Source organism: Juglans regia, chromosome 8 (assembly GCF_001411555.2).
Source record: "Juglans regia cultivar Chandler chromosome 8, Walnut 2.0, whole genome shotgun sequence".
NCBI lineage: Eukaryota > Viridiplantae > Streptophyta > Magnoliopsida > Fagales > Juglandaceae > Juglans > Juglans regia.
Genome location: NC_049908.1, coordinates 28,864,259 through 28,877,548, shown reverse-complemented (window position 1 = coordinate 28,877,548; position 13,290 = coordinate 28,864,259). Strand labels below are relative to the sequence as shown.

The following is a 13,290-nucleotide window of genomic DNA, read 5'->3' as shown; positions in this document are numbered from 1 at the left end:
CTCTTGATGAGTATTTCCTTCCCTGCTGAGGATAGCAAATTTGTCTTCCAGTTGTTTATTCTTCTCCAAATCTTGTCTTTGAGCCCTCTGAATGTATTATACTTGGACCTTCCTACCACAGTAAGTAAGCCAAAATACTTTTGTCACAAATAACCCTTTCAGCATGTTGAGAAATAAACATCTTTGCAGCCGCTATATTTGAGCTAAAGAGAATAGAGGTCTTCTGTTTATTAAGGGTCTGTCCTGAGGCACCTTCATATTGCTTTAGAATGTTAAGGATATTAAATCATTCCTCTTGTTTTGATCTGCAAAAAATAACATAATAGTTAGCAAATAAAAGATGGTTGATCCTTATGCCTCCCTTTGAGACTGCAACTCTTTTTATAAGTCCCTTTAACTCAACTTATTGCAGCAAGACACTAAGCCCCTTAGCACATATCAAAAACAGATAAGGGGATAAAGGATCCCCTTGTCTCACCCCTCTTGAAGGCAAGATAACATCACCTGGGACCCCATTCACTACCATTGAATAAACTAATAGATTTAACACATTCGATCAGCAACTTTATCCACCTCCCACCAAAACCCAGCTTCTTAACATAGCCTCCAAAAAATCTCACTCCACCCTGTCATAAGCCTTAGACATATATAATATGATAGTCATGCTACCTTCCCTTCCTTTCTGCCTTAACTGCATAGTATGGAGAAGTTCTTAAGCTACCATGATATTGTCTATAATCAACCTATCAGGAATGACAGCACTTTGGTCCCAACAAATTATGATTGATAGCACCAATTTTAATCTATTTGCCAAAACTTTAGAAATCAGCTTATACCACACATTACATAAACTAATTGGTCTGAATTCATGTACTGATTTTGGAGAATTAACTTTAGGAATTAAAGCTATGAGGGTATGATTCAAACCTCGAGGCATCTCCCCACTTCTGAGAAACTCCAGCACTACCTGAACCACATCAATGCCCACAATTCCCCAATGGTCTTGAAAGTATCTTGCACTGAAACCATCAGGTCTAGGAGATTTGAAAGGGGACATTTGTTTTAGGGCAGCTTCAACTTCCTCTCTGGTAAAACCTCTATCCAACTGCTCTCTCATTTCTAATGTGATTCTTTGATCTACTTCATACATACACTGCTGAATAGACCTTTTGGTGGGTTTGGAGGATTGAAGACCTTAGAAAAATGAATCCAAAATCCTTTTGCAATCTCCTCCTTAGTTGACAAAATGTTACCCTCCCAATCCACCACCTTCTTAATAAAATTCTTTTTATTTCTTTGATTAACACAAGCATGATAGAATTTAGTGTTCCTATCCCCTTGTGCCAACCAATGCTTTTTGGCCATTTGTTTCCACCTTGTATATTCTTGGTCTAACAAAAACCCCAACTCACTTTGTAGCCTTTTAAACTCCATCATGTTTTCTGCACACTCATTCCTTTGTAACTGACTTAAGTATTTAGTCTTTTCTCTAATTGCTGCTATTCTTTCTCTAATTAAGTCTTTACTCCATTTCTGAAGCCCTTTACTACATCCTTCAAGTTTCCTTTGCAAATTCTCCAACTGATTCGACAAACCAACCCCTCTCTATCATGCTGATTCAATTGTGTCACTACAAACCTCTTCCTTACTCCAACTAGCCTCATACTTTAAATGAACCAGACTCCTTACATCATAGCCCCTCCCATGCACACACTCAAGACGGATAGATCTATGATTTGAGCATAGAGCAGTCAAAGTTTCTACTCTAATTTCATAAAAATAGTCCATCCATTTTTTATTAGCCAGGGCTCTATCTAGCCTTTCCTTAGTAAAAGACTCATCCTCGTGTCGATTGCACCATGTGTATTTTGACCCCTTCCAGCCTAAATCAAATAAATTTCCTTGCTCAATAACCCCACTAAACAATCTCATCTAGTTTTCACACCTCAATCTGCCACCCACCTTTTCATCATTGGACAGCACCTCATTGAAGTCACCTATTACACATCATCCCAAGTTCACAGGCTTAAAAGATTTCAGTAGCTTCCAAGCTTCCTTTCTCTGATTAGTATCAGGATGCCCATAGAAACAGGTGAGCAACCATCTTGAGTCATCATCCTCACTCTTAATAAACACATTGATATGCCTTTGAGAGATTCACTAGCTCTAAGTGAACCTCCTGCTTCCACATAACCATCAAACCCCCACTTCTCTCCACTGCATCCACCCTACACAACCCTCAAACTTAGCTTTCCTAGCAATGTTTGTAGCACGCAACTGAGTCAACTTGATTTCCATCAAGAAAATCACATTAGGACCTTTAGCCTTTACTTGTAAACAAAGGCTTTGAACTGTTCAGGGTTCCCAAGCCCTTGACAGTTACAACTTAATATTTTCATAATGTTCAGCCGGGCTGGCAACCAGCCTCTGCCGCTTCACTAGACATAACATTAGAACACAAGCTTGCAACCCTCTTACCCTTCCCTACAAGTGGCATTTGGCCCATCATCCATACAAGTCTTCGTAGCGGCCCTTCCCGAGTCACCCAACCCATCTTGGCCCATCTCCTTTGTAACGGCTTCCCGCCCACCCTTCCCTTCTTTCCCATTTAAAACTTCATCACCCTTAAAACACATAACCACTTCCTGCGATCGTTGCTCATGTATCCTTGCATTCTCGTCTATATTCAAATTCCCTCCAACGTCGCCCGCTAAATCCGCCTGTAACGTACCCAATTTAGCTGTTTCAACATTAATGCCACACGTTCCGCTAGTTCCATACATGTCTCTACCATCAAAATTCCTAAACTGCCCCTGGCCTGAATCCTTTGACAACCGACAATCGACAGTGCTACCAACAAAACCCTCCGCTTCTCTAGTCATCATTTCCATCACTGGATCCTTCGAAACATCCTCGCAACCACCGGAACTAGCTTCTGTAGAGGTAACGGGAGACCTCCACCGGTAACTATTCTCAGCACGTAGCCAAGGACCAAACTGAGTACTAGAACTATTATTTGAACATGTTCCCCAGCCCTCCTTCGAACAACCATTCACCCCATATATTATCCATCCACAGTTAAAACAAATCTTCAGAAGTTTTTCATGTTTGAAATTAAGCCATACCTTCTTGCCATGCACCATTATAATTCTTCCCATCGTGATTGCCTTCTTCAACTGCACCTCCATCTTCACCCTAAAAAATTTTCCCCAACCAATCTCATCCTCTGCCACATCTACATCTAGAACACAACCCACAGAAGCACCTATTTGTACACCACATTCTTTTGTCATTTGTTCCAGTGGCAAGTTATGAATTTGCAGCCAGAAAGTTTCATAATCGAAATTTACCTTTCCAGGTTGTAGAACTCCATATGGCAAGATCATGAACAACACATTTTCAAAAAGCCATGGTTTCCCATCAAGAATACGCTATTTATCTGCATGATTAGCAAAAGTTATGACAAAAAATATTTTTGTCTACCTCTTGGAAGATTGCACGCTTACTAATTCTCCAAATTTTTCCCATAATATTGGCAATGACGTCCTTTCCCACAATACAATCGAAACAAATCTTTCCAATGATACTTCTCTCTCCTTTCCGCTGAACTTCATCTTCACTGCCCTGAGGATTCTCAATCACAACCTCCTCCTCTTCTGTCAACCTAAGGTTACTCCACAAGTCTTCAATATCATCCATGCTACAGACTCTTAACCCCCTCCACACCGAGGACTAAACACTAGGCCACAAAAATCCTTCTTCTCACCTCCTTTAGAATCGTCAGACATGAGAAGAGACTCAATACATATTCGGGTAAAAATAATTATCAACTATTAATGTTGTCTATTAGAGTTGGACAAATAATAATAATATATGCAAAAATACTCGCTTTATATCTATCTGTATTTCTCATACTAAATCCTAAACACCCAAATCTCAATCAATGAGATGAATGCAATTCCTTGTATAGAGGATTCCACGTCCTAATGGTTTTGGTTTCTCTTGGACCTAAAAATCCACCCGATATACCAAATGCTTTTGTCAGAGGTCCGAGACAATGTGACGAACTATGTTCATATTCTTTTCAATCTTGAAATATTACCTTTTGGAAACAAAATTCATCCCTTGTAAATCCATCAGCATGCATGATTAAGATTTGTAGACTCTGATAAATGAACGATTAAAAATGATCCACTTAGTATGTTATATCGGCTTCTGGCCTCCCTCGGGGGTTGCTGGAAATCCAAGAGCTGCTTTTTCTGTAGCACCCAACGTAAGAAACTCAAAAATTCCCAAGATACAAACTAAGGTCTATGCCGTAATTAGAACTCGGATTGCGTAATCACGGCGCAATGACATTTTTTTAACTAAAGTAACTTCTAAGAGGTTGAAACCTGATTCGATATCATAATCGTGCTTCACGAGTCACGACATTTTTATACTTGATAGCTTCTAATTGGTTCCACATAAATCAGAAACATATCTTATGTGTACATCACAATAAAGCAAATTTGGAAAGGCCTTAATCAAGAGAAACAAATAAACAAGCTATCTTAAATTTTATACAAACGTAAAACCTGTGACTTAAATTGTCACACACACAGCACCCACCGAACGACAGTGTCACAATACAAACGACAAGCAAACATCTCTTTCTTTACAAGCAAGGATCAGCAACCAAGGCTTTTTAACTACAGCCCCACCAAATGGCAAGGTATGACATATCATATGGTGTTCATGGTGTTCCACAACCAACCAACCTTCAGTTTTTTCTTTTCTCTTTGCTTTCTGTTAGCACTTGACACAAACATGGCAGCTATGCCACGAACAAGGATAATAATTAGGCCGTGGCGTTGAAAATGAAAAATTGAATCCTCACAATATACATATTTATTTTTCTCTTTAAAATTTTCTATCCTAAAAAGAGTGATTGGGCTCAGAGGCACTATGCTTGTCAAATGACGACTTGGAGAAACAAATTAGACATTGCACAATGGGAAGAAGAGAGTAGCTCAAGATACAAGATGTCAAAAAACAATGGGACTTCCCCATAACCCCTTCAAGTGAAATGGTGGTCAACAAAGTCCAGCTAGCCTAGCAAGAAGTTGAACACATCGGTCAATGAAATTATACCTTCCACACGATTGCTGCCAGCCTCCACAATGACAAGTCTCCTAACCCCTGAAAGGATTCAAGTGAACAAGCTACGTCATGAAAAGTGGAGCAACAAAAAAAAAATCTTAATGAGCTAGGCAAATTACCAGGATTTGTCAACCGTTTCATCACTTCGTTTAGAGTGTCAGAACGCAAACACATCTGAAATCTCTGTCCATTGAAGTCATAAGGAGAATTTGCATCTTGCCCCAGTTTCAATGCCTATAAGCACAGACATCGCACACTCAGAAACAAGATGGAGCATATATAGACAATTTTGTCTGATATGCACTGCATTAGTGTTCGGCTATCTTGATGACAGAACATTTCACATCCACTTTGTGCAGATACTGCAGCAATTTGTGCAAGTCATTTGGGAGAATATGCATTACTAATTGGCCCTCAAAATTAGGAAAACAATATATGGAAATGAGGATGATGTGCATTTATTTAATAGATAAACAAGCAATTTTGTAAATAATCCCTTCAATCTACACTTCATGTTCTAAGGACTGCACAGGAAAGAAAATTGCACCAGATAGCAACTCTCCCCTAAGTTGCCAGTATTTAGTGACACCTGTCTTCAGGATGACAAACAAATTTCACATGTTTCCAACAATAAGCCATTAGTGAAAATATGCACTTATAATGTCTATATTAAGTGATGTTTCAGGCAGATGATGCATTCCCTTAAATTTTCCTTGTCTACTAAGCTTTATCAAGCAGACGATTTCTCTACCAGTAGAAGCGGTAAAAGATTGGACTGGAAGAATTCCAGTTTCAACCCAGGATATATCTATGTTCAAAAGAGGTTTTATCTACCATACAGCCAGCATGCCCGATGGAGTCAGATAAATACATAAGATTGAGAAATTACCTGGTGAATACTCATTTCATCAAGGCGAATCTGTGCATATGCTTTATCTTTTGCCAAAGCAGTGATATCACTAAGAAAATACAAAGCACATCTTGATATGGTTAAAACATATGGATCATTCAATAATAGCTGTTTAGAAAACTGGGGGGAGAGAGAGAGAGAGCCAATTACCTTCGTGAATACATATCCAGCAATGAGCCATTATCATCCACTATTGGTATCGAACTAACTCCAGCTGCAAAGGGAAGGTGTATTATAATTGAAATAGTATAATACAAGTCCAATGTTATTAAACATAGAGCAATGAGATGAGATCAAAATCACGACACAGCAAGTTCAGGTTTACATAGAGACTTTATGGTTGAGATAAATATGTCAATTCTTACAAGATAAAAGCTACATTTACTTTCTGCAGTAGTTTGAGAAAAGAAGGAAAATCACCTTGAACTTTTTTTTTTTTTATAAGTAAAATAAAATTTATTAAATCACCAAATGTCAATTACAAAGATAGAAAAGGAAAATCACCTTGAACTAATAAAGTTAAAGCAGCACTAAGAGACGCATTTGGCCTTAACATTGCAAATGGCTTCGACTCCCCAATTTTTGGAACCCATGTACCCAAAGGAATTGAACAAATGGGTTGCTGAAGAATGGGCAAGGAGCTTAAAGAATGTCTAAAAAACCTGTAGATACCTGAAAATTAAGCCCATGGATTAGTTTCAAAGTCATTGACCCTCAAGTGACAATCCCTCAAAGAAGCTTACATTTTAGTATCCCTGACAGCGAAGCAAGATGTAATAGCTGTGGAAAAGAACCATCCTGTGAAGAATGGATAATGGGAACAGTGGCCACCTTGTTTTGTAAAATTTTCAAAGCGACGTCTTTCATACAATCATAAGGGCCAGCCTGGCATCATGGAACTAATATATTAGAGTACTCATGATCTTATTCCAACATCAAAATACAAGACACTCTTGAGTTTAAAGAGTTCAAGTTCCCAAAAATCAGAAATAATGATATTTATTATAAAACTGGTACTCAAAAAAGTGATAAATTTAACCAAAAATTTTAAAATCGTTATCTAATGATCACCACAACAATAAAGATATTCAACTTCAGATTAACAAAAGCATAACAGCAAGAGCCTACAAAGTGGTTTTTTTTTTTTTTTTTTTTGGTGGGGGGGGGGGAGGGGGGGGGAAGGACCAAAAGCAGTAAACTCCAAAACTTATGCAACTTTATCTTGCAGGGAACACTGTTTGTCCAGGCCAGTTAACCCAACCATCTCTCTCCAACTCCAATGAATCAGATAGGGTGCTTACAGATCTCTAAAATTAATAGTCGCAACAGAACATGCAAATTTGGGCACCCTTAAGATGCATACGCAAAAAATTTTATGTCTAAAGCTTTCTATCTGAGCAGCATTTGAAGGATGCTCATTTGACAGAATAAAATGAAGTGAGAATGAGGTAAGTACCAACCTAACCAAATTGTTTGATAGAGAAAAGTAATAGAAAAAGTGCATAGGTGAACAAGTCCTCTGCATACCAGATCCTTTGGCACAAAATCGAAAGAAGCACTTACATGGATAAGCTGTCGACGGGGAAATGACCCCCCATTGCCATCCATTGTTCTGGTAAGATGTAGTTTTCCCTCTTTCCAAGCTGCTATTGTATGTGTCTCAAGTTGTTCCTCTGTCAAGTGTGATCCATGATTCCCAAGCTAAAATGGAAACGGTCACACATGTTAAACAGACGAAGGTTTTGTTCTCATATTGTTTGTGTTTCCAGAAAGAAAAAGAAAGGGACAAGGTAAAGAGCATCCAGAAGACAAATGTGCACAGCACTGCAGTCCACACAAAAAGAAAAAAAGAAAACCTAAAACCTAGGAGAACAAAGGGCAGATAAATAAATAATACTATATACAACGTCAGTCTAACAATTAAGCCATGCATCTTCTTTTTTGGGTAAAGATAGCCATCCTTCATAAACAGCTATTAGTAGCTATGGAATCTGAAGAGCTAAGAATTAACATGTTGAAGAGTGCAAGAAACCCTATCCAAGCTAGGTCAGCAATAAAGGGAAAAAGAATAGTTAAATCGATGGTCTTATGGCATTATTTGGGGTAAGGGCAGGTGCTAAGACCCCAGAAAGGATGTAAGCTTAAATGAGTGGATGGTTTTCCATCATTTTCGAATACTTCTGATGCAAATCCTTGTATATTTTCATTTTTAGAACAAAATCAATGTTTTCTCTTAATCTGTCGGAGCAAAGTCTTTCTGATATTTATGATGTCAGGCCTTGTACATATCATTTTAAAATACAAAGATTTTATTCTTCATAACTACCACAGTTCAACAAAAGACAGAAGATTATTCCAGAGATACCTCCTTCAAAATTAGAATGAAGTCCGATGCACTGAGAACTCCAACAAACTGACTCTTGCAAAAATCCCAGAGAGGAGCCACAGAGAGTCCCTGGAAGTAGTTTATATAACCAAGTAAATCTAAGCTAATACTCAGAAATGAATTACCAAAAAGAAAGACAGTCATGTGGCTTTGTGTGTAAAAAGACAGTTACCCGTTCATGAAGAATATGAAATGCTTGCTTCACAGGTAAATTGATATCCAAGGCGATGATCTACAGCGTGAGACAATTGGAAGTATTTTAGATAAATTACCACGACTGTGATGCATTTACCTAGTTAGAGTGGTCAAATCCCAATTAACATAAATAGCTTCTAAAAAGGGTAAAGCATCCAAACCTTGCCTGAGTCAGGAAGCAACTCATAAGCAGTATGTGTAGACAAGAAATTAGCTATACGGTGGCGAGAGACCTCTAAATCAACTGATGATATCATTGGAATGGCACCATGTGACATCGAGACCTATTTTATATATTTTACATCAGGCATTAAGACAAAACAATAACAGTGCATAAAGTAATAACCCAACCCACCCCACCCCACCCTTCTCCAACCCTCCAACCCCTGGCAGCTGCACCTTTTTATTAAAGCTTCACTATGATCCAAGAAACTGGAACGGCTAAAACATTACCATGCAAGATCAGCAATATTATCAGCAATGTATTAGAGCCAATATGCTAAAAACCCTCTACATTTGGATGAAAGCTCATAACAGCTCATGTTATTCTACTTTTTCTAGAACTTATGACTTTATTCTTAATCTTTCCCCTAAGTGGGTGTTTTCTCTTGTTATTCTATATCCAGTGTACTCGAGTTGTGCCTCTTTTGAGTTTTCAATAAAATTGACTTGTCAAAAAAAGTCTCTTCGATTGTTCTTTTGGGACCTCCTAGAAGCACACTACATGACAGATTATTTGGCTGAGAAGTGGCTCACAACCTAAAATGACTTTCATATTTCCCTTGATTTAATCATTTTTGTGATGGGAAAAGCTAAGTGCCACGTTCTTAATAGTTATGGCAATTATTCAATAATTTGGATGCTACAATAATAAAAAAACAGTCCATCAAAATGCTAGCAGCATTTTGGACAAAGAATTTAACTCAAACAGAAAATCCCTTACCGTGGGTGTAATGATATCATAATCCACATCCATGTTGGATCTGCCAGGTGTCGGGGAGCTAGAAGTAGAATTAATCATATCTGGTTCCCTAGCAATAAAGATGGTATTTACTGACCCATAATTCCTGCTTGCAAAGGGCTGGTTCTCATCATGTTGCCACACTCCATCGACAAAAAACTTGTACTGCAAGTGAATTGAAACAACAAATTTGAACAGCAATGGATCTGAATAACTACCAACATTATTCATCATTGTGCATGCATATCTAGGGTTGATAGTAAATAAACATCCAAATAGCATTCTAAAGTGCATCAAAAAACAAGAATAAATGCAAGGAATTTTCACTTATAAAAAAAAAAAAAAATGCAAGGAATTTTCTCTCTATGCCCACCATAAATTGTCAAATTGCCTCAACAGTGTTGGAAAATAAGGTAAAACAAAAAACTAGGGCTTCGAATCATAATTAATCTAAGCAACAACACAAGGTTCAATATTTTATCATTCAGTCCACAGTCAGTGCTTGATTCATCTTGAGTCCAAGGCGGGTACATTATCGGCTAACGTCCTTCCTGATTAGTGTGTACAACAATAATTACACAGCTTATTCTTATTGATATATGGTAGAGATGGGAATTCACTTTCATCCAACATATCATCCATGCCCATGCCTCATATTCCCTTTAAAGGACATGCCTTGAATCTTTGCTGGCCACAATTCATATCCTTCAAATATCTTAATTGTGTTTGGGCTTGAGAAATAAGATAAGAGATGCTTCTTAGTGCATACGAATCTTTTCATGGCTCTTTCAAAATTATATCTTTCAAAAATATATATATATATTTTTATAAGTATATCTTTCAAAAATATATTAGCATGGTTTAATAAAACTTTGACCACCCAAGTATTCCATACAAGAGAATTGACCTCCATTTAGCTACTGTGCTTATCCTCAATGGTAGGTATATTAAATGCAGTCATAATGAACACTTTTGTATACTATGTGACATATTGAAATTCCACCATGATTTTACATCAACCTATATATTCTATAAAAGAACTAAAGAAAAAAAGCTAGGCTTGGATTGAGGAAGGAAAAAATACAGTTTGAGTAATATCAGGAAACTTAATTGTGCCTTACAGAAACTCGGTACTAGTTACTTTTTTTTTTTTTTTTTCTATAGGCAATCAAGAGTTTTTATTCATAAGAAAAGGAGGAGGCATAGTCCAAGTACACTCGGTACTAGTTACTGTGTAGCAATGAATGGCAACTAACAATCACTGGCACACTGTCGTCAGGAGCAAATATTGACATTTTCAGCAAATAAGATTCTGAATTATCTATTAAAAGAGAACCATTGATTCTGAGACAACTGTAGGCTTCAAACTTCTCCAATCATTCTCTGCTTCCAATCAGATACTGGCTAGGCTGTAACTCTAATTCCATGATCCAGTTTTTGCTCAATTACAATGGATTTTACCATATGGCTCATCCATTACAAAGAACCATCAATGTCCAAAAAGGCATGCTTCAAACTTCTTCAATCACATCCACTTTAACTCAGACACCACGTATGCTGTATGTTATTTCCATGATGCCAGTTTAGCACGCTTTAAAGTCGAAGGATAATAATTTGCATCGTATATTAAATCATAATAAAAAATTTAGTAATACACAACAGCTTTGATAGTTGACTTGACCGTTAACTATCTAAATGCGCTTTTGATTTTTTTATTTTTGAGTTAATAATGCAACCTTTTTTTTTTATAAGAAATACAAACTTTTAAAAAGCTCAAAATGCGTACTCCAAGTACACAGGTTGTATATGAGAGAGAGACAAAGGAAAAAATACAAGAAAATCACAACGATTAGACTAAGGGGACATTTGGACACAGAGATAAGACATATAATTCTCAAAATTCTCAGAACTTATCTTAATTTCATTCCCAAATATCACTCAAACACAAAACACTTTTTAATTTCAAATCTTCAAATTTTTCATCTAATCATTACCTAATTATTATCCAAACACAAAAACCAATACAACTTTTACAAACTTAAAAAAAAATTATATTCAAACAATTTTTTAACTTTATAATATTTCTATTCAACTTTTTCTCTCTCTTTTCCCATAACCCAATAAAGTCTCTTAACTCAAATCATTTCACTATTATTCACAGAATTCTGAGATACTTCAAGTGTCTAAACGTGCCCTAAGGCTCAAATTTTAGGGCTCAAAATGTCATCCTATTTTGATTTTATATTAAAGCCAATCACAACAATTATATACACAAGGGCAGTTAGACTAAGGCTGTGTCTGAGCCTCGTATACTACTATACTATATCAATCAAAAGAGTTAATTAACCTCGTGGTGTCCTGATGTTAAGTTCCAAACAACTTGAAATACATCATCGCGTCCCTCCGCCAGAGACATAGGTATTCTTTCCGACCACCTGTTTAGACGAGGAATCCAATAAAAACTCCAATCACAGATCCAATCTATAAACTGAAAACAAAAAGATATATTGATCACCAAAAAACTATCAAATATCAATAACAAGAACAGTTCAGATCTGGGTAGTAACAAAAAGATCAAAATATGATCATCTTAGCCTCACACCTTGTGAAAGAGCCACAAAGTGACACACTTCTTCCACCATAACGCCACTCGAATAGCCAAGGAATCAGAACTGGTACCGAAACTCCACTGCTATCATGTCCCCCATCCTGAACCGAACCAAACATTTTCACCCAAATCTGTATAACCACGAATGCAAATTTCAACACCTCCTCACTTGATTATCGACCCAATTCAACCAGCATAATCAATTATCGAAGAATTCATGAACCCCCACTAATCACACCTCAAAAGTCAATTCTTTTTACAACAGGGATCCTCCACAACTGAGCAGAGGACCCCTAAAGGCTTACACATGCAGAGCCTACCAAATCAAAACCAAACCATGCAAAACCCTAAATTTCAACCACCCGTCCCCAGTCACAGTCTTCAACTCAAAAGCACTGAAAATTCCACCACCAGCTCCACAATCTTCTACATGCAGCAACCACAAAACCCAGCACCCTCTGATCAGTCACCCCCAAAAGCTCCACAAATATAAAACCCCAAAATTGCACTCGAAAAGGCAGCAAACACAATCCAAATTTTAGATAATTTGAGCTCCGATCCTAACCAAAGACGAATAATTCCCACCTAAAGAATTTCAGGAACACAATTTTGAAACTTGGCGGAGTAAAAGAACGCAAGAGAGTGCTCTATTGTATAAATAATAGGAAATTCGAAGGGGGTCAAAAAGTGTGAACTAGAGAGAGAAAAACCGTAATTAAGCAAAAGAAGCAGGGAGGAGGTGTGACATTGTTGGATCTTCGATTGTTTTGTAGTCTCTATGGGCGAAGAATCTGAGAGAGAGAGAGAGAGAGAGTATAAAGGTAAGCAAATGATGATAATAATTGCGGTAAAATTATGAAAGTGGTGAAGTGAGAGAATAGACCCGTCGTCGTTTTGAGTTCCCCAGATCCCGGGAAGTCCCTTACCTTTTCTGAAAAGTAATTGCAGCGACAATACCTTAAAGAACTAAAGCGACCTAACTCGATGTCATACCCTTTGAGGCAACGTTGCCGTGAGTCATCATTATCAACGACACTTTTAACGTCGGTTTTCACGTTGTTACTGAACGTTGTCAACAAAAGGACAAT

The 13,290-nt window shown here is 37.4% G+C and overlaps 1 protein-coding gene across 2 annotated transcripts; it reads right to left on the bottom strand.

Annotated features, from left to right (window-relative positions):
- Nucleotides 1-4,540: 4,540 nt before the first annotated feature.
- On the bottom strand, nt 4,541-13,033 carry LOC109009736 (sucrose nonfermenting 4-like protein). 2 transcript variants are annotated; one of them, XM_035693244.1, is made up of 13 exons: nt 12,197-13,033; nt 11,942-12,029; nt 9,577-9,759; nt 8,795-8,917; nt 8,611-8,670; nt 8,418-8,507; nt 7,616-7,753; nt 6,796-6,937; nt 6,557-6,724; nt 6,203-6,266; nt 6,032-6,101; nt 5,262-5,376; nt 4,541-5,181 (listed from the first exon to the last, which is right to left on the bottom strand). In XM_035693244.1, exons 1-13 carry the CDS (start codon nt 12,319-12,321, stop codon nt 5,090-5,092), a joined length of 1,458 nt encoding a protein of 485 aa, XP_035549137.1. In that variant the 5' UTR covers nt 12,322-13,033; the 3' UTR covers nt 4,541-5,089. The 2 variants fall into 2 exon arrangements, with proteins under 2 accessions (XP_035549137.1, XP_035549138.1); XM_035693245.1 differs by having other exon boundaries at nt 11,942-12,082; nt 12,197-12,278.
- Nucleotides 13,034-13,290: the final 257 nt, after the last annotated feature.